Below are 22178 nucleotides of genomic sequence, written 5' to 3' on the forward strand. Positions count from 1 at the left end.
TCAAAAGAATGGTAACAGCTGATAAAAAGCAGGGTGCTGTTCTGGTAGCTAAATGAAGCAAAGATTATAGGTATAGTTACCTAATTTTAAAATAATTCAGACACTGTAATTTGCATTCCTTTTTCTTGATTTTAGCATGCAGAAATTCATAGAGGGTGATGTCGCTACAAATTTCTGCATGCTAAAATAAAGTTGCAGGAGATAAATAAAATTTAACTTCCTTTTTATATCTGTCTTACATTGTGATAGTTTAATCTTCTTTCTTTGCACTAATATGGCCTCTAATATAAGTCACGTTACTCATTTTCCTGGCAATTACATTAAAAAAAGCCAAGAGAACATCACAGTCATTTCAGGGTGTAATCAATAATGTCCAAAACAGTTCTTTGTTGCTGGTGAGAAACAAGTACTGGTCTGCAGAGAGGTGGTCAACATTTCAAAGAGGAACAATAAATCAGGATAATTTTTGGCACAGAAGATGAAGATCTCAAAATAAAAAGAGCATAATCAGCATTTGCCTGACAGGTCCTAGAAGACTCATGGATGGGGTAACATCTTTCTGTTTTAAGGACAGGGTTGTTTCATACAGATTTAAACTGTATGTTATAAAACTGGATGTCTCCTCTATGTCTGCTGTTTAAAATCTCTGTACAGGAAGGCAAATATCTTCTGTTCTGTGGCTGCTAAGAGAGAAGGGGCAAATGTCCACAGGGAGGTATTAGTAATGGTCCTGTAGTCATGGAAGAAATTTAGTTAGTTTAGCTCAGCACACAATTTTTAAACTGTTAAAATTAGGTGAGAGGAATCTCATCTTGTATTTGTTGATGTTGAAAGGTGTTATGCTTAAATATGTGCTTCTAAAAAGAAGGAAGCCAATCTGCCTTTGTGCCTCATTTCCTGTATTAACCATGTCCTGAACTAGGTAATATAGAATGTATTACTTACAAGCAATGACTTTTATTAAAGGATATTTTCATTATGAGCATCAGTTCAGCTATCAGCAGGGGCTCATAGTGACTCCTGTGATTTTGTTTTCTGCAGTTTGTATGTGCAGATGTACATATATCATACATACCTCATACCAGCAGTTATCCATTTTCTGGTAGGTGATGTTTGGAACCTGCTGTGGTCTGTATCCTTGAGAAGCTTTCTGCAATCATCATGAAGCTCATAGGGCTGCTTTCCCAAAGTGAACACCTCCCACATTAAGACATGAAATTAAAGTCAAGAAATACAAGATAAGTCCTTTCTCATGGGACAAGTTACACCTGCAACATCAAAATGATCAGACTCTGAGAATATTGTCCAAAAAAAAGACTGGCAAGTGTGGGTCTGTACCTGAACTTAAAACAACTCCTACTCCATAAGAAGACTAATTTAGATGATGAAGTTACAAAATACATTTAGTGGGGACAATGTTGGGCTGAATTTTCTGCAGAATACATGCAAACATCATCTTACATATGCGTGTGTGCACAGAAGGAAGGAAAAACGAAATGACAACTATAGGTATCTATGTCTTTATAAAATAATAAGAAAAAAATTACTGATTTTTTTTGAGTGGGATATACACTTCCTTGGTATCAAAAAGATTACCAAATATTTTACAGTGTCAGCTGCATCCTTTAAAAGCTGGAGTACACAGAAGCAATAGAAACACTGAATAATATCATAATCACTAATTCATAATTATAGCCTTGCATGAAACAATTTTGCATGTAAATGAATATATGTGATAAATATGCCTACCCTAAAGTAAAAAAAAAAAAATAAAAAAAAATTGGGAAATATTTATTTCATAATGATATATAATATTGGCTGTAATTTTATTTTAAAATAAATTTGTGGGGTCTTTGTTTTCACTCCAGGTTGAAGACTGGAGCATTGTAGTGTTACAGTGACACTAAAATGGCATCCAAAACCCAGCTTTCTTTGATAAGAACATAAAAAACCCAGGATTCTTTGTTCTCTTACATCTGCTTTTGGGATATGAATACATCAGTTGTATTCTTCAGCCCTTTAAAGGCTCATTAGTTAAAAACAATCAAACAAGAACTGACTGATCTCACAGTCCCCTTGCTTCCACTGCATCAATGGATAGTGTTAAAATGAGAAAAATGTCTTCTAAGGAAAAATAAAATTTCTCATTGAAGTTAATGCCAATATTGAAGTTAATGAAAGTAAAGCCTGGGGCCAAGATTTAATCAATAGGAGCAAAAAGAAAATGTATCACCACAAAATCCAACTTCTGGTTTAATTGTATATATTATAAACAGCTTGTAAAGGGCATGAATGAGTTGTTTTTCTGCCAGAGTGGTTAACACTGGGAGACCAGGTGAGGTTAAAGATAAGAAGCAACCCAACATTCAGAAACACTTTTATCTGCTTAATTCACTGTGGTTCGATGCCAAGAACAGTGGGTTGCCAATCTTTCCATCAGTTTGACAGCTGCCAAAATATTCCTTCTGGAGGAGCAGACCCAGATAAGTGGAATTCAAGCCTGTTCACAAAAGGTTCTCTTTCCTTTGACACCTTTTGCAGACTTTTATAAACACTGAACAGACTCTGGGGACTTGGAAATCACAGCTTGAAACCACTGAAGTAGAAGTTCAAATGTTTGAAATTCCTGGTGGAAAGTGATCTGCAAACAGATATACTTTACACTGAGATACAGAGTCCCAGCTCACAGAAAGTCCTACAGCTGGGCAACACTGATTTATGGTCTAGACAGACTCAAAATTTGACTTGATCTCCACCACCAAAGTTTACTTGACCATATTAAACACATATTTTTCAAATGTGGAGTGGGCAGAGTTTCTATTTGCCTAAAAGAAGAATCCTATGGCTAAAAAGTCCAAATATGATAGGGCTTGTTTGCATATAAAAATTGAACAAGAATACAAGCTGTAACTTCTTTTTATAGCCTTTAAGTGTGTTAAATGACTGCTGAACAAGCTGATGAAGTCCAAATGTAATAGCATATATACATACAAACTCAGATGTCAAATTCAATACATAGTAAAGACGCATGCATCTGACTTGCTGCTAAATTTGGTGTGATGAAAAACTTCTGATGCTGAGCACTTCACTGGAAACTTGGTTCCTAGAGAACTTATACACAGGTTATCCACAACATCCCTAAAAAGCACAAACCAAACTTGGTTGTGAGCAAGTTACAGTGAAATACCATTTATTGCTTCTTCTTTGAACATCATAAGGGTCCTAAAGAAAGCCTAGGCAGAATCTCAGGTTTCCAAAGGATACCGGATAGAGGCATTACCTATAATCTAGAACAGATCATTGCTATCAGCTTACTAAGGAAATAATGCAGAATCACAGAAACACCTGTTGTCAGGTCAATCTAGCCCAGCTTTCTACTGGAGTAGGGTTACTCCCAAATCAGGTCAGCCACGGCTCTCTGTTGCTAGGTCTTAAAAGCCCCTAAAGACTGCCATCTCCTTGAACATCATGTTTCACTGTTCCACCACCCTCCTGGAGAAACAATTTCTCTTTTACTATCCAACTTGAACTTACTGAGTTGCAGCCTATGGCAGTGTCTGCTGCTGCATCACCTGGCACAGGTAAGACTTCCTTGGCTCCATTAGCTTTGTACCTGTAAGTGGCTATAGTAGCTTTTAGATCCCCTCTTATCCCCCTCTCCTCTAGGCTAAGCATCTCTCTCCCTCAGCCTCTTCTCAGAGGACATGCTCCATAGGCTGCTCATCCTCTCCAACTTCTCTTCATTGAGGCCACTGATTAAGATGCTTGGTACCCAAATCAGGTGCAAACTTTGTACTCGAAGTAAACACTGAGATTTCTTCACAAACATGACTAGTGAAATCTCTCAGCTGTGATTTGCCTTTAAGCCTTAACTTTTTGAGACATCTGTGTGACTCTATTTTCTATTTTTTATTCTAATTCCATAATAACTTATGGTTATTAATGGAAAGAAAACACAAAGTGCTGTATCACACCGCATGCCTTAACTTCCCTGACAGCCAGCTGCAGCTGATCAGTGCCAGTAAACTGCATATACTCCAACATCAGAGCTTCAAACTGTCAGGCTCCCAGTTCTTCCACCTACCTTGCCTTGTCATCCCAAGGTCAGGTACTTTCACAGTAAGTTTGCTGTCAATCAAACAGTTCCTAGCAGCCTTTAGTGGAGAAATGAAAATAGATGAGTGGAAAGAACACAAAAAGGATCAAACAACATCAGGCGTTTGCTAATAATTTCTGTTCTCTAGCATTTCAGTGAATTATGACATCTTTGCTGCAATTCAGTTTGAAACTGTTGCTCTCTTGTTTCACTTTCTAACTATTGAATGAAAAATATTCTGTACCATTTTCTGAGCTTTAAGAAAAAAGGAAATTGAAGGATGAGGAACAGAGGTGAGAAATCCACATTCATCTAGAAAAACAGCAACAGAGTAAGAAACTGAACCCTTTATTTTAAAGGCTTCCTACTCCAGGCCTTCTTCAGTAGTCTCAGAACTTACCAAGGCATCAAAAAGTGAAAAGTGTTGATTGGATTATTTGCAATACACTACAAACAGAGTGAAAGGCAATTTAAACAGCTTGATTTATGAAAAGTTCAATAGAAGCCTGTTTCTGCAAACGATCACTTGAGAACATTTATCAAGGGCTGTATTCTCTGTGTGCATGCTCATTAACTTCTGTGATACTGTTTGCATCCACAGTTCTCAATCTGAAATCAAGCTCAAGTTTTGTTTCTGCTTTCCCATAGTGCACAGCCAGTTTTCAGGAAACTGACTTTCTGTTTACAGCTTGAATTCTGCTACTTAAGTTGTCTGATATTTCTGATTTATAAATCAGTTTGTGATGTATGGATTTAACAACTTTGTTTACACATAAAAACAATTCTTTGAAAGCATCAACAATACAACTAAAATGCTACCTGGTGGGACTGCACCCCTGTTGAAAAATGAAGCAAGTCTGGAGCATAAATTGTCAAAAATCTTCCAACACATTTTTGACTAAAGTTAGAAGACAAAATATTGCTGCTGACTGAAGCGTTATGCACCAGAAATTTGGTTGTGTACACTATTATTAAGTCAATAAAATAACAGCTTATTTCCCCAATGAAGGACAGCACTTTTGAAAGATAAGTTTTGCATAAACTTTAGGTACAAGTCCTTGAAATGACTGATCCCCTCATCAAAAGCAACTTGAAATACTTGCTTGCAAACTGGCAGATAAATGGAGGCGGTTCCCACCATTAAGGCCACACTTTTGTGCTGCTAAATCCTGTTTCAGGTGTTGGCCATAGGATTGCAATTTCATCAATACCGAGTCTTCTTTTGATGTCATCAATACCAAGTTTCAAAGTAACAAGCAGAAGGACACTCAATCCTTTTAGAAATTGAGTGTTTGAAGTCTGAGATGGGACTGTATCCAGTTTCAACAATTTCTTTAAGTACATTGTATTGATATTTGAAGAGCAAAACTTAGAGAGATGTACAACAATTTCTATTTTTTCTTTGATTTTTTTTTTTTTTTAATTTATTTTGGGAATCTTAATTATCCCAGACATTTTCTGTTGTACAGTGTATGCTCAGAATTAGGTTCCATCTATTGACTGAATACTTGTCTAATGGCTTCTTGGTCAGCTACCTAGGAGTCATGGGAAGGGACCTTCCCTCCCTTTAGCTTTCTGGAAGCATGTTGGATGTCTGTGCTGTGAGGTGGAACAGTAATTCCTGAGCCTAGAGCCCACAAAGGCAGTGTGCAGTGCTGGAGACCTGCCAGCTCCACTCTGAAGCAGAGCACCTTGGCATGTGGGATATCCTGGAGTGGAAGGGACCCAGAGGGATCATGGTGGGGAGTGCTGGTTACATGTGACCATAGTGCTTCCTCCAGAGCTGCCCCGTGCTGGGCCAGCTGGGTGTCTGTGTTCAGCAGACCTCAGTGGTGGCTGGGGTGAGGGCAGCAAAGGGAGAGCAGCTGTGGCTGAGCCCGAGGGGTGGAACTGACCCATGGTAGGTCGTGCCCCTGCCTTCCGAGCACCACTTCTCCTGTGGGATACCTTACAAAAATCTCCCTGCCTGAGCTGACAGCTCTCCAGAAATAGCACCAAAAGCATCCTAACATACCTCCAGAAAGCTAAGTTGTGCTGGTGGTAGTATATAATTTTGGGAATTGATTCCAAGCTGTAATTTTCAGGGAAGTAGTACTTCTTCTCAGGGGTTTGTACACATTTAATGCTTAACTGCTCCTTTTTTACTGATTAAAAACATCACCAAATGCAGTACATGTCAAAACCTTGCAAAGTGCCTCCCAGCCCTTGTGTTAGTAGATTAGTTAGTTGTTGCATGAGCTGCAATGCTCCAGCTGGCCAAATAACAAAATATGTTGTAGATGTCACCAGGAAAAGTCTTACATTTGCCTCAGCTTGCTTTTCCCTCCTCAGCACCCGGGATGTGCAGTACAGGCTCCCAGCCCACTGGAGGTTCCTGCAGCATACTCAGACAAAGTCTGGGTTAGTACTTGTCTCCCAACAGTTACATCTGGAGCAAAAGGCTTTCACATTCTGCCCTTGCAATGGTTCTATATCAATTTTTAAAACACTCCCTTCCTCCTCTTCCCCTTCCCTTGTCTCTTCCCATTCTTCTTCCCATTCCAGCTCCCATTCCCATTCTCATTCCCACTCCCTTCCTTCTCTGTCATTCTTGAGACTCCTCTATTCCCCTAGATTATGTGCCTGCTGCGTGCCTTTGTTTAGATGAGACAGTTCTGGGTCCCTGTTTTCCCATTCAGGGAGCCACTGTCATGTTCAAATTCAAAGAATGAATATGACCTGAATGTGCCCTAGGTTCATCTTTAACACAGTAGAGGGATTTTGTTGTTGCCAAGTCACACCAAGCAGCATGTCCATGGCACACTCACAGAAATGCTGCACATTCACTGGATACTTAGTAAGGAGCCTTGTTGAATATAGACACTGTGTAAATTCCTGCCTAGCCAGACTAAACCAGGAAAGCACCTTCTTTTCCCTAATTAAAAAAAAAAAAAAAGTACAAGAAACAAAGAAGCAATGAGGTTGGGATTAATTTCAGTGAGCTTTAGGTTTTTACAGCATTATGTCCAGAAAGAAAGAGACATTAATCACCTGAACTCCTTAAAGGACTACATTAGGACATGATGAATTATGCCTGAGAAATACTTATTTCCACTAAAGAGAGGGTCTAGGAAAGTGGTTGTGGCATCCCACTATAAATATTTAAAATTAGCCCAGACATGAAGCAAGTTGTCTGCAATTTTGTTTTGTTGCACAGATACAGATTTATAAGTGGGGAGATGAAGAGTTATTAACCTCATGTCTCCTCCAGAGGCTGTACAGTTTATAAGACCCAAACGCTGCCACACATAAGAGCCCTATCCACCACACTTAGTTTCTTTACATTAAGAATTAGATTAATGTATTTTCTATTGTACATGTATTTTTGAAATACTGATTAAGTAAAAAGATTCTCACTGTACTCTGTATTTGCACTATTTTCAGTCTTTATGTGATACTCCAATGCTATCTTTTGCTATCCAGCTTTACTTCTGTGGATGGTTTGCCATACTGGGCTGGAAATTCTGGTTTTCAGAGTTCATTTAACAGCTACACCTCCATATTGCAGGGAGAAAAGAAGAAACCTAGAAGAAGTTCATTGCTGTGAAGTTTGAAGGAAATTTCCTGTCCCCTAAAGTTAAACAGAGCCAGTGGCATCCAGCATCTTGGGGGACTGAGACATAACTGCCTTTTCCAATCTTTTGGCCACACTTGAATTTCACTCTGAACCTCTTGTGCACGTCTAAGGAAAAGGAGAGTGAGCCAAGGCTCACAAAGGATCGTGTTCCATCAAAGCTCTTGGTGGCAGAGTGAGAGCAAGCTGCAAGAGGAAAACACAGCATATCCATGAGGAAAGCATGGGTGAGGTTGTGTCCCTTCCAGAAAGGTCCATGGACAAGTATTTTTGCAGTCATCTCCTTGTGCACCTGACTAGTCCTTGGTGCTGCCCATCCTTGCTCCTTCTCAGCTGCATCCAGCCAACACTCTGTGAGCACTGCACTGAGTTTGCTCAGGGTCATGCTCTTGTCTGGGTGAGCTGCTTCTACTCCACATTTGTATATTGTAAAACTGTCTCAGAGGATTCCTCTAGACTGACCTGCAGAAAAAGCCACACTGGGAGCAAACAACTCAGGATTAGAGATGAAAAAAAACCCCAGAGCTTGAGGGGGAAATGCACTCAGTGTGGCTTTGTTCCAAGTCTATTTTAGGGGTGCAAAGTTTGTTCATTTATGTAGAAGAGGCATTTTTTGAAATATGACTATTAGTGCCCAGTCAGAACAGACATTTCTAACATTCTATAATACTACAACTATTTGAAGAGCATCAGCATCCTCTAGCTACACAGTGGAGAAAAGACGACACAGAAACTGTTCCATGGTTCTTCATATAGAAGCAATAAAGGATATATAGGACCTTCTGACAGAGCAGCTATTCAGGCTGAGCATGGGAGATATTACCTGCATGCCAAAGAGAAATATTTGGCTTTTTTTTCACTGGCTGGTTTCTGAATAAAGTGCAGCAGACACACAAAAAATGCCAGACACTGTAAATATTTTCAAAACTGCTTTTAAAAGTCAGAGGGTAGATCTGGGATTTGTCCTACATATGTGATTATTTGCCATGAGATTATAGGGAAACCACTAGTTCCCATCTGCTTCCCCTCATCAGCAGCTCTCCTTGCCCTAAATATCTGGGTCCATTCTGTGACATTGACTTTTTAGGGTAACTCCTTAGAGGAGGATGCTGCTGCCCTAAAGTTCTGCCTGGAGCTCTATCAGACGCAGTTTGCTCTGTGTCCTGCAGGCCATGACACAGCTGTCTGCCTTAAACATGGGAGGTACATAGTACTCTAACCTTATTATTATTATGTAACCCTCTGGTTACATAACATTTAACTGTACTAAATAAAGGGAGAGTTGCCAAATGGGAGAAACAATCCAAACATATGCTGGTGTTCAGGGAGCACCAATGAAAGTCTTTTTAACAGCAGTTGCCTTTCATGAAGAATCACTTTAGTCTACAAGACTCATTTGTCTAAACAACTTTTTCTTTCCCTGAAAACAAATACCTTCATGCCTTCAGGAATCTGGGGGCAGTGATGTTCCCAATGACAATATCTATATTTATTGTCACTGTTATGATAGCCATACATAGGATACCACTGCTGTGGGTACAGTGGACATGTAAAGCAGAAATGCAAGCTCTGCCCAAAGACTCTTCTGGTTCTTATGAAGATGGGTTCTGTAAATGCACTCGAGCTTAGCAATACTCTGCTCTTCTGCCAGTGTCAGTTCTCCCATCAATGAAAAAACAGTATGTTAAAATTGTGGAAAACATGTGGCCTTCCAATACTTGGAATGGCTTATCAGAAAGCTGGAGACAGACCTGGTACTAAGGCCCATAGTAATGAGGCAAGGAGTAATGGTTTTAAATTGAATGAGGGTAAATTTAGACTGGACATAAGGAAGGTATTTTTCGTGAGGAGGGTCGTGAGATGCTGTAGGTGTTTTCCCAGAGAAGTTGTGAATGCCCCATCCCTGGAAGTGTTAGAAGTCATGTTAGATGGAGCTTTGAGCAGCATGATCTAGTGACAAACATCCCTTTCCATGGCAGCGACTAGAGGATCTTCAAAGGTCTCTTCAATGCTTTTACAAAGCATTCTAAGATTCAACTCTATGAAAAATTCCTTTCTTGTGTTAAAAGTCATGCTACATATACATTTTTTGAGTAGTTATGCAATGGTCTAAGGTGAATATTTGAAAAACTTGACACATATGTAATTGTCTGGATGTTTTTACCACTTGGTGAACATTTAAACAGCCTTACTCCTCCACTGTGCAGTATGTTAGAAAGCCAAATATTCTCAGTGCAAGCCCTAACAGGCAATAACACTACATATCCTTTCAGTGACCTTAGGAGGAGACTGCATCTACCTTTTCAAACATTACAGGGAAGCTTTCCAAAATTGCACAACCCTAGACTTTCCAAACAAATGTCCTTGGCATGACAGATAACAGGAGTTCATGTGACAGAGAAAGAGGCCTCTAAAATAACCCCGACTACAGAAATAATATTGTCAGGATAATAGAAGAGTATAGATTTTTCAAGGGAATCTCTGAATTTTGTCCAGTATGGCTTATAATAAGAAAATCTGTTCTGTTTCATTAAAATAGTTTGGCATACATCTAATGCTTAAAATGTCATGTCATCTTACTAAAAAGGGAAAGATGGATCTGATCTGGACTCCTTTTATCCTGCACTGGACTACTCATATAAATACATACAAAATCACAGGAGGGCTAGCAAGGCAGATTTAATGTTGAAATAAAGAGAACAAAGATTGAAATCCCAACATCATAGTAGTCAGTGACAAAACTCTACTGATTTAAATGGAACCAGGATGGTTTTTATTATTGTATGAGTCAAGAAGATAAACCTTATCTGATCCTAAGCATTTCAGGAAACTTTATGCTTAATACTCAGAATGTTATTTAAAAAAAAAAATAAATTCCAGAAGTGTTGCCTAATCTTTACTAGACTGGTGTGGAAAACATTGAAGCAGTAGATGGCTGCATATTGGTTACCCTTGGCTTATCATCAGTCCAAGGCAGCTTGTTCAAGTAAGTACTTGGTAAAATCCTTCATTCCCACAAGATAAGCAGTTCCTGGTTTAGATGTCATACATGACTGCATCTTAAACGGTCACTTAAAACAGGAAAAGGGATTAATCAGAGAGACATTTTTTGGAACACCACTAACAGAAATACTCATGGTTAAAACATTTCTGCTTTTACTTCCCATGCATAAAAATACAGAAGCAATTTGTTTTAGAAAATTGCACTTCAATGAAGAGCTCTTTTTGCTAGTCATTGAAATGGCTTCTTCCTCTGTGGTTGGTTTAATGGAGTGGGAGGCTGGAGCAGCTGTTGCAGGATGTCCTCATGTGCCATCCTGGGCGGTGTGGTGGACACCAGGGACTACTGGCTGCCTGCAAACTACCCAAGGCTGAACACAGGCTCAGTAGGCTGGCTCAGCTCTCTTCCCTGCACAGTGACAGATGAAATTGAGAAGCTAGGTGAATATGGACAGCTGAGCTGCACTCAGGCATGATGGATTTGTGTTTTAGGGGCCAACAGGTAGGTTTAAGGTAGTGGACTGGATGTCATGCCCATCAGAAAAATAAAGAGGGAGGAATAAATTGTATTTGCCTATATTTGAATATGGGCAAAGAGGGAAGAGTCCCTTTAACACAGATGTTGGTTGCACAAGGAAGCTGAACTCCTGATGTTTGTTCTTACTACCTTCAAGAAATCAAGATCTTCATTCTTTTTTCTCAAGCAGAATTTAAAGATTTTTTTTTTTCTGGTGTATATGTGACTTTTCCTTATAGAATCAAGACTGCAAAAGTCTCAGTTTCTTGACCCAAAGGAAAAAAACCTGTAAATGTCTTACCTTTCTCTGGATGTCTATCTGCTTCTTCATCCATCTTAGAGCCCTCTAATCAGGCTTCATAAGCAAATCTGACTGTGTCATCTATTTTTACATAACCATAAATGAAGGTGTTTAGGAGCATATCTTGGCTTACCAATTTATCTTTTTCTTCGAGTTGGTGGGGTCATGTGCTGCTTTCTTCATCCACAACTGTATGCAGTCTTGTGAGTCACCTCAAGTTTAGTGTCTTTTTTTGTTGGTTTTCTTCTAATTGTAAACCTAATCAGGGAATTATGACTAGATCAAGTAATTTCAGTCTGTTCCAAAGCAATCTGAGCATCTCCTAGCTCAAAAATTCTTCCCTTCTACATTTCTATCAAGCACACAAAATTAAACTCAGCTAGTATCCATCATGAGACACACCAGGAACTTTATCTCTTCTAGGCAACTCCTGGTTTTTGTACTGCCTTGGTCTCCAGTGAACTCCTGAAGCTGTTCCTCATTTAATAACTTAGAAAATGTGCTCTTTTCTGCCCCTGATGGATATTAACAAAAAATATCTTATTTTAATTTGCTGAAGGGACTTTCTCCATTTTTGAACCTCTAAAAGAGTAATAAACCCTGTGCAGGATAGGCATGCCCTGCCTTAGGGGAAAAGTATTGCTAAAGCTGAGTAGAGACTGAAGTGACACAGGATTTGTGCCTCAGCAGTTCCCACAGGTCTACCATGCTGTCTCTGCCACTGTAATTGTAATGGTGCTGATCTAAAACTGGTTTGCATACACACAAGAGGCAATGTTTGTTAGGTGAGATTTTATCTTTTTATTCACATGAACTAAATAATCAGAAAAAATGTATGTGTTCTGCATAGACAAGTCCTTCTTCAGGCACCTGTGAAAAATAAGGCCACTGGATATCTTCGTTATTGCACTAGGCAGTGACTGCTGTAAATTTTATTCAACCTGCCAGCCAAGGATGGCAATGAAAATGGAGTTGTATAGAAGACAACGAGGCTTGTAGAGCAGTGTTTAAATCTACTGAGGTAATTCTAACATAGATCCTGAAATCTGCCAGGACTGTCTGCAGTCTTGTCTTTGAAGATGAGATATGTGGAAGATTTTGGTCATGGAACAAAATCTTTCTGCAGGGCATATGTACCCTTCCAAATCCCTTACTTTCCACCAGTCAGAATGATTTTCTTGTGATACACAGTATTTATTGCTTCTGACAAGCTGGATAGCTGAATTTCCTCTGCCTTCATGGTTGCATTGAGCCACAGCCATATTCAGGGCTGTTTTGTCTGGTGGCAGCCCTGGGGGCAGGACAGGCTTCTGCGCTTCCGATTTTGAAGACAGATGAAATAAATGATAAGGTGGTGCAGTACAAGCTGAAATGAGAATTAACATGTGACATGTACATGATCACTTATATCTCCAACATAGCAAACATATATAATGATTAATCAAATTAATCAAAGCACAGAAGATGGGCACAGGCATGAAGTTTTTTCCTTTATCCACTTAGAATGGATGAGGAAAGCACCCCAGCCGCTGTTGTCCACATGTGAGAGGCAGGTGAGGACAGAACCAAGTTCCATGATAATGACACCAGAAGCAATTAACTCTGAGGGGAGACTGCCACTGCTGTAATAGGAAGCTCTTGTTACCAGAATTATGGGATAGACCTGACTTGTGTCCCAACCCTGCCATCTCTCTGAACTGTTGCAGTTCCTGCACTCCAGACACCACTTGGTCAAGTTTTGCTTTACTATAACTGTGATGGGGTACTGTTGTATCAAAAGATACATTCAGAGTATTTTAAAAATAATTTTGGAGGTTTTTTTTAATGGCTTTTGATCAATTGTGATGTTATCATCAAGGACAACAAGCATTAATCAACTGTTTATTACTACTCACTGAAAGCAAGAAGCTATGCTAATTCTAAATCACTTATTTTCCTCTACATGCTTTTTTTGCTGTTTCTCTGCCAAGCATGTTGGATATAAGGAATGTCTCTCCCTGGTGCCTAACTCTGCCTGGGCAGAGCTGAATGAAATTGGTATATGGCTATGGGATTCATCTTATGAGATTTTAACCCATGACTTCACATGAAATATGTCATCCTACAGAAGTGTCTACCTCTCCTCAAGGATTGTTGAGGATGTCTGCACAAATGACTTGGATGAGAAGCCTGGCATTAAAATTAGGTGACATGAATCAAATCATGGGCAAAAGCCTATCTAAAATGAAGGCACTGAAGTGCATTTAGAAATCAGTGAAATGTCAGACATCACAATTCTTTAATTAAGAGCAGAAAAAAACTACACTTGACACATTGGCAGCTAAGGATGAGAGAAATAAGAATGACTTAGGAGAAAAGGCTGCAAATGCCACCTATTTATTTATCACTAAAGAACCACTGTAATGCATTGTCAGGAAATAAAGCCAGGTGTCCTTCAGCAGGCTGGGATTCCTTTAAATCAATTCCAAGTGACCATGGCATTGAATGTATGCTTGTTTTCTATTTATTGACATTTCTTAATTTAAACAAGAAGAAAACACAGAACTGGGTTGTTCTATGTCCACTGAGACAGAAGACACATAATCTCTTCTGCAAGCAACAAATCTCAATCTCATCTCACTGAGCTCCAATGAGATACTCATCCTTTACAGAGGTATCACACACAGAAGAGTCCTCTTCTCTTGACTAGAAGTAGATCTGTTACTCAGGAAGTAATGCTACTTGTTTCCTCTTGGTCATATCTGACTTTGGTGGAAAGGTTCTTATAGCTGAGGGCCTGAGTTAGGCAGGACTCAAATCTTACACTGCCTTAGTGGCTTTGTAGAGTAATGACAGAAATAGTCAGTTTTCCCCTGCAGTTGTCAGAAAGATGGGAAAAAAATATAGTGCAGGGATTAAACTGTTGTCTCTTTAGAGGACCTAGTAGAGCAAATTGATATTCAGTAATCATATTTATGAGCTGATGTGCACCTCTGATATTAGGCCTTTGTAATTTTTGAAGAGTTTTTAAGATTAAATTGCTCCTTCAATTTCCTGTGGGTTTTGACCTCATCAGAGTGTCATCCTCTGATGGAACTTTCATCTTTTTGTATGAACAGAAGAAATTAGAAAGCATTGGGAAAAGCAAATTGTGTATAGAATTATTATAATGGAAATTAGTTTTCTTTGTCCAGCCTGCCAGTGAAGAAAACCAGTCCAAGATGAACACATCTGTGTTTCACTGCTGGATGTATATTTGACTGTTGCAATATTCTGGACAGACTTCATTTGTAATCTGGTAGAGATTAATGTCCTGATTCGTGTCCATGTATACAGCTTTCCATGTCCAAAACTGGCTGAAAGCCCCAGAGCATTTCCTGAGTAACTGAGTGGATCTTATTATTTCCTTTATGCTTACAGTGGTATTATTGTGGTTGTCATAATGATGACTGTGCCATTGCCATCTACAGAGAGCCACAGGTGAGTCTGAGATTCAGCTCTGATGAGCATATGAGGAATGGTTATTATCTGCAGAACTGCATTCCTATTATACATCTGGAAGCATGTGCTGGATCACTTCAGCTTTCATAAGGCTTGTCCTATACTTAACAATGAGAAGATATGTGTGTTCACTCAGTGAACTTCCCTCTGCTCTACTGCAGCATTGGTCAGACCTACACAAACCATTGTCCATTGCAAAGCCTGGATTCCAGGCACCAGCAGAGGTGAAAGTGTGTCTCAGGCAGGAAGCTCCTGCTTTCTGTGGTTATCAAAGCACCGAGGAATTGCCCTCTGGCCCCCATGAAGGGACCTTTTGTTCCCATTCATTCTTTGTAATGAAACTCTTTAGGCACCAGCTCCTCTGTGGGAGATGAGAGGTACAAATACTGAACTGACAAAGAAATGGAGGCATCAAAGGTGCAGGATGTGCGTGCAAAAGTAATACCTTGTACAAAAGTAACACTGCAGGTCACCTGGGAAGAAAGCAAGGGAGAAGCGTTTGCAGAGCTGGGGAGGTGAGGGACATGAACTGAGAGGTAGGCAGAAAGAAGGCTGGGGGGATGGTGACACCTCGGATCATCAAACTGAAAAGATGAAAGGACAAAGTAAAAATGTGCTGAGAGCTTATAGAATTAGCTCTGTGTCTAAATATAGACTGCTCCTCACCACGAAAAGTCAGTATTAGCCTTCTTAACCTGATTATATCACATGACTTTGGAAAATGTAGTCAATTTGTTCTACTCAGATGTGGTAATTATTATAGCTTCATTTACTGAACCTGTTTTAGAATTACCCATCACAAAAATGTCATGTCCCTGCTTTTTAAATTTCTCACTTTCAAAACATCTCTGAACTCAAGCAGATAGTAGAAATTAGTCATAAAGACTTAGCAGAGTCCAGAATGCTCAGCAGCTGATTTGCATGACTGATGATCTCTCCAGACAGACAAAGCATCTCCTGATGGAACCCAGGCATAACAGACCACAATATTCAAAACAAGTTATGCTGCTACATGTTCACAATGCTATTGCTTTCAAATCTATCAGAAAAAAAATGTCAAAAGCTTCTTTGTTCATAGCTTCTCTCTAAAGCTTTATTATTATTTCTTCTCAAAGCTCTATTTTACACGTCTTGTGATTTTTATCTTCTGTCTCTTGGCAATCTATGTGTCTCTTAAACCTCTGGCTATTCATATCAACTGCATAAATAAAAATTCCAGCTCTCTTTTTTCTTTATATTTCTGTTCAATTAACAGAGGGAATCTGGGAAATAGACCCAAATCTAAATATACAGAAAAGACAAATTTTAAAAAGTGCAGGAAATACAGATTTAAAAATCCCGTGATTTGAAACACAACCTGGTTAAATTTGTTGGAGGCTTTGTAACAATGTATGAATACACAGTCAGACCCTACTCTTACTCCTTTTGTTTAATAGATAAAAACATCATAACTTAAGACACTTTGGTCTCTTCTCTTTTTATTGTTATTGCTGCCTCCTTCCCACCTACAAATGTCAATAATTAAGTTGGGCAGTAAAAATAAAGTCAAAGATATCACTATTGCTGTGGCATTTGTCCAGGAGGAGAAGCAGCTAGATGAGGAAATAAACAGAGAAGAAAATCTTCAAGCTTTCTTCTGTTCTAAACTCTGTCAGCTCCTGACCTTGACCAAAAAACTGCTGTGCTGGAGGGCTCAGGTTTAGTGTGAGCAGTGCTTTTTGGCATCCTGGTGTCCTGTTTGTCTCTGGGTCTGTGAAATCCTGCCTTTCTCAGATTCTGGGACACCACACTCATGGTTTCTGACTGGTATAAAGTTGGGATAGAGACAAGAGCATGTAAAGATGCACCTCCCAATTCATTAACGTAGAGGCTGCCTCTGTAAAATCGGGCTAAACAGACATTCCTAAGAAGGCATCTGTGCTCCTGACCCAAGCTCAGAAAAGCACAGCTTGGACTTGCCTGAGGGAAATGCAGCTTGGTACCATTTCTCACCCTGCAGAGCAGCTATAGCTGTTCACAGGCCAGGCACAATGTTTGCCCTGCCTAACTGCTTTCACTGAGGAGGGTGGTGGAGAGGAGATTTTGGGATCTCTAGGAATTCCTACACAGTAGAGAGCTAATTTTGATGGTACTCCCTGATCCCTCTGGAAATAAGCCTTTTACTTAATCAATATTGCTGCAAAGGCTGTAGCCAGTATTGCTAGCAACACTGGCCTTCTTGGCCAGCTGGGCACACAGTGGCTCATGTCCAGCTGGCTTCAATTTTGCTGAAGTTTTTTTCATACACTCTTCTAGTCTATGAATCAGTGATTAAGACATACTGCTTTCAATTAGACAGTGGTCACAAGCTCAAGGCTGTTTGGAGCTGTCCCTACAGAGACACTCTCCCTGTGCTCCACACAAGTCTGTTAGCAACACCAGGAGCCTCTTTAGGAACAAATTTAGGGTGGATAGAGCACATTATCGTGCATGCATTATTATCTGACATAACTGAAATGTTCAATACACAAAACTTCTCTTTTTAGTTCCTGGGTAAGCCATTCATGACTGGTAATGGGGTATTTTCTTGCCCTTGCAGCTGTCTGGAGGTTTCATGGCCTAATTTGCAAACAAGTGATTTTGAAGCTACATGAAGCTCTTCAAACTATTACAAATCAATTGACAACTCTGTACATTATTAAATATTCCATAATGATAAAACCTGTGGTAACAGTAGATAAGCCGGCATCATAAATTTCAGTTTTCAAAATTGATACAGGCAGTCTCACAATTGAAAATCAAGTTCCAAATTGCTCACATCTACATTTTTGGATTATCTTTTAATTTTGGGTTCATACTTCTTTAGACTGTAAATATTTAAGACCAACCAATCTACCAGTGTTCTACAATTTGAAATAATCAAACTTTAGAAGGCTGAAGCCCAAATATCCATAAACTGCTGTTCCCTCTACCAAACATGGTCTTTCAGTGTTAAGCACCTACAGAGACCTGAGGAAATCCTCTTCTGAATATGTGGTACCTGGGGGGTCCTGTTGCCCACTCTAGGTCTATACAGATAAAAACTAAAATCCTGCAACTAAATTGTACAGATAATACGTCAGAAAAACATGTTAAAATAAATTGCACAATGAAATCACATTGTTTAGGAAAAAAAAGATATGAGTTTAGCACCTAAAACTGTATTGTTTTACACTCGCCCATATATTCTCTCTTGCTCAGTTTCTATTACTCCTACCTGTTCAGCTTATGGGACATCATGACTAGAAGAGTGTTACAGCCTAAAACTAGAATATAACTAGAGATATTAAGAATAAAGACAAAAAATAATTCCATCCAGTTTATTTGATAGGTAAAAATATCACTAACTTTTTGATCAATCATGGCAGATATAATTGAGTGTTTTATTTCCCCCTGGTTATAATAAAAGCTACATTTTATAGCAACTATGATGTTAAAAAAAGCACACACATGAAAAGATATAAATTTAAATAATAGAAATGTGAACTGTCTTAGCCAAAGGGTCCTAAAGAACAGTTACAGAAAAAAAGGATGCCATCAAATATTTCTGGAGATTCCCATCATTTCTGTACAAATACCTTATAGTCCGCATGCAAACTCTTTCTTTCCACTTCAGTTTTCCACATTCATCCTCCAGCTTCTGGCTTGTGTTACTCTAGGCCAGATCAAACACTCATCAAGTCCAGGAACCCGTCACTGGCAGCATCCAGTAATAAATACTGAGGAAAAACATCTGCTCCAGGCAGCTGTACAGTATCTGAGAATCCTGAGCCAAAGGTGGTGCAGTTATACCTAATACCCCTTGAGAGATATATTTCTACTCTGAATTCATTGTTACCTTTTTAGGCAGATAACTAGAATCTATAACATCCTTCAGTAAGTGTTCCTACAGCTTAACTACTACTGACAATATGAACAATCAGCTTGTTTGGCCTGTTTTCAGCCTATCTTCCTTCAATGCCCACCCGATAATTACTAACATCTGCTTTGATTTTTAGATCACACTGGGCTGTCTCTGTGTTAGGTCACGGTTTCATTTCCCCTATGTACATTGTTTTTCAGTCATCTGCACAGAATTTCAAATGCCACTTTACTGCTTTTGTTTGTTAGCCCAAAGGGCTCTTGTTAAATGTTTACTCCCACTGGTGAGTACACACCCATCAATCAATGTGCTTCCTCTCCTTATGCAGTGAGATGGTGGAGCCCTGTGAGCTCTTCTCTTTGACATGTTATCCATCCAATCTATTAGTCATTGTCAAGCCTCTCCTTTGACATCTGTTCAGCTCTCAACATCTTTCCTCGATTATAGTCACCAGAACAAGGCACAATATTCTCTTGGTGATCACAGCAGTGTCAAAACACGTCGAGTGCTTTTACTCACTATGTGCCTGTTTCCATGTCCAAGGAGACCATTAGGTGCTTTGGCCACAGCATGAGGGTAGGAATTTGTTTGGCTATCAGGATCCAAAAGTCTCTTTTATAAACACTGTTTTCCCAGTCTCCCATCCTGAAACTATAGCATATACTTTCCCCTACTTTACTGAATTATGCACTCCTGACATAAATACACTAATTTAACATTAATGTGTCGTTTGGTGTCACAACACTGTGGGAGGGAGAAGGAAAATGGAATGACAGCTAGGATCAACCACGTAGTTAAATGTTAAGTATCTGTCATGGGCTTGCTCTTGGGCAAGGGAATTATTGCAGGGTCATGAATTAATGCACTATTCAGTAACCTGTGACTCACTGTAGCAGCCTGCTGCTTGTGCTGGGGCAGTCTGTCACTGGCAGTCCAGCAAGGAATCCGTAACCACTTCCACATCTGTTCCATTGCCCATAGAATTGGGATTGATGGAGGCTCCAGGAGGAACCTGAGTCCTGCATCTGAAACTGATGAAAGGGAGCAAATTTGATGTTATGCTTTTCTTGTGACATTTAGTTTTTGAACAAATATGCTTTGTGCAGCTGCATCTTCTGATACAAGGCACAGCCTGGGATTTCCTGAATGAATAGTAATCATGAAGTCAAGGGGAAAATCCTGCTTTTGGCATTGAGGCCAAAAAAGAGGAGTGGAATTTGACAGAGAGAATTAAAATAAGAATTTTATGTGCTCAATTCTGCTTCAAAATAAATGATAATCACACAGATGTATTCCAGATAAAATCAAAGCAAGTATATAGATAGATTTGTGAACATGAAAGAAACAAGACCTGATCTAAATTCCATGACAATCAGTTAAAATATTTCAGGAAAGTTGCATCTTCACTAATAGGGACTGGTTCTTTCTTTGCTATAAATATCTTAGAATCACAGAATTGTTTAGGTTGGACAAGAGCTTTAAAACCATTGTGTCCAACCATAAAGTATTAGTATCAGTAGCACTCAGCAGTATCAGGTTAGGACAGGGACACAACGTGTAAGCTTAGGGTAACTGGGGTATTCCACAAGAAACATAAATGTAACAAATTTCATGGCTCACCTGAAAAGAATACTGTCTTGCAGGAGGCATTGTTTCCTCAATATTCACTGTCTTAACAAATTGAATTTTCTCAATCCTAATTGATCCCCCTTCACTTTCTTCTTAAGAGAGACAAAACCACAGCAGATTGTGAACTAATGTTAACACAATATGAAGTATTACAGCTGGAAGATTTTGTATCATTTTGTGCTTCAGGTTTGTCAAATTTTAAGAGAAAGGTAGTAAGAAATCTCCTTGATGCCCTACCTGCACCTAATATTCCTTTCTAAGTCAGTTACAAGACTCAGCCCTACACCTGAGAAAGCATCTGCTCCAGCTGCAGGAGGGCAGGGCAGAAGGGGGGAATAGGAGAAAAACAAGGAAGAATTAAGGGGAAAACACCTTAAGTGCAAGCCAGAAGCCTACCTGTGGCATTTGTAATTTTGGCAAAGTAATGGAGTTTATTCTCAGTGGGCTTCCCTGCAGTTATGTAATGGGTTGTGACTCACAGCAGGAGTTCAAATGTATGAAAAGGAACAAAAGAATTAAAATAAGTTGCCTGGAACATATATTCCCAATGAGAGATCTTTTGAGTGAAAAGCCACCCTTTTGTGATATACAGTCATTCCCTAGGAAACAAGGATATTTTAACCATCTGCTTTGTGCAGCTGAGGGATGGGATTCTGCACTAATTACACCTCATACAGGTAAGTTGTGAAGCCAGTTATTTACATGAGTTGAGAGCAAAGCCTCAACAAGGAAAACATCCCTATCCAAGGCAGTGTGTAAACATATGTCAATGTTAATTACTTGCTTAAGTCCTCCTTGGAAGGACACAAACAGATGCTCAATGGTAAGCACAACTGTAGGGGTTGTTTTGAATATAAACACTCTTAAGCCTACAGATAAGTGTTTTCCTGAAATGAAACTAGGATTTGATTCCCTATAATTCAACTCAAAACAAAATACACCTGTTGTTCTAACACAAAATATCTAATCAAGTTTCAAAGAAAAAAATGGGAGTGGCACTGGAAAATCTTAAAATAGCTTCTTTTGAAAATATATTTCATATGCCTTTGCCATATTCATAATCAGAAGTGTTTGATTTTGTCAGAACAAAGAATCTTTTCTTGTAATTGATTGGTGATATTTTACTTCTGTTGTGACTTCTTTAAATGTTCTTCTAGAATTGCTTTCTTCTCCATTACATTTCCCTAAAATAACATCACAATTACTTTCATTGTTATTATTTACTAACACTATTTATTACTACTATTTTATTACCATTATTAACATAAAAACAACTATAGAAACTGTAATAATGAACACATAATCATTTTCTTCTATATGTTTTGTATGTGGGCAAAGGAGGAGTAGTCACCTCCCTTCAGGAAATTTCTCGGGCATTACAGGGCAGGTACTTGCCCTGACTGACTGCAGGAGTGAATGGTATGGAGATAGAAGTTAGTTAATCATAGCTTAGAGAAGCTGTAAATGCAATTAAAATATCAGGTTTGATAGAAAATGTAAAAAACCTTGTCATTCCCACTGAAGTTTGTGGGGCTCACAGAGGTACAGGAGGCCAGGAAAAAGGTTGGGGCAGATGGAACTTCAGCTACTTTCTCTTAAAGCACTACTTGCGGGTCCTTTTCTTGGGGTTGTCACTGTGTGATCTTTATGAAACTTCTTAAC

General features: G+C 39.1%; 1 protein-coding gene across 1 annotated transcript; it reads right to left on the reverse strand.

Annotated features, from left to right (window-relative positions):
• BMX (BMX non-receptor tyrosine kinase) lies at positions 1 to 21691 on the reverse strand. Its single transcript, XM_058829714.1, is given in 15 exon segments — positions 1 to 48; positions 1076 to 1158; positions 1161 to 1214; positions 3020 to 3138; positions 4090 to 4154; positions 4916 to 4976; positions 6111 to 6218; positions 6220 to 6240; positions 6825 to 6835; positions 6942 to 7010; positions 7787 to 7817; positions 12665 to 12893; positions 20474 to 20605; positions 21561 to 21640; positions 21642 to 21691. Coding segments are annotated over 15 exon segments (1161 nt in total).
• Positions 21692 to 22178: the final 487 nt, after the last annotated feature.

Source organism: Poecile atricapillus, chromosome 1 (assembly GCF_030490865.1).
Source record: "Poecile atricapillus isolate bPoeAtr1 chromosome 1, bPoeAtr1.hap1, whole genome shotgun sequence".
Lineage (NCBI taxonomy): Eukaryota > Metazoa > Chordata > Aves > Passeriformes > Paridae > Poecile > Poecile atricapillus.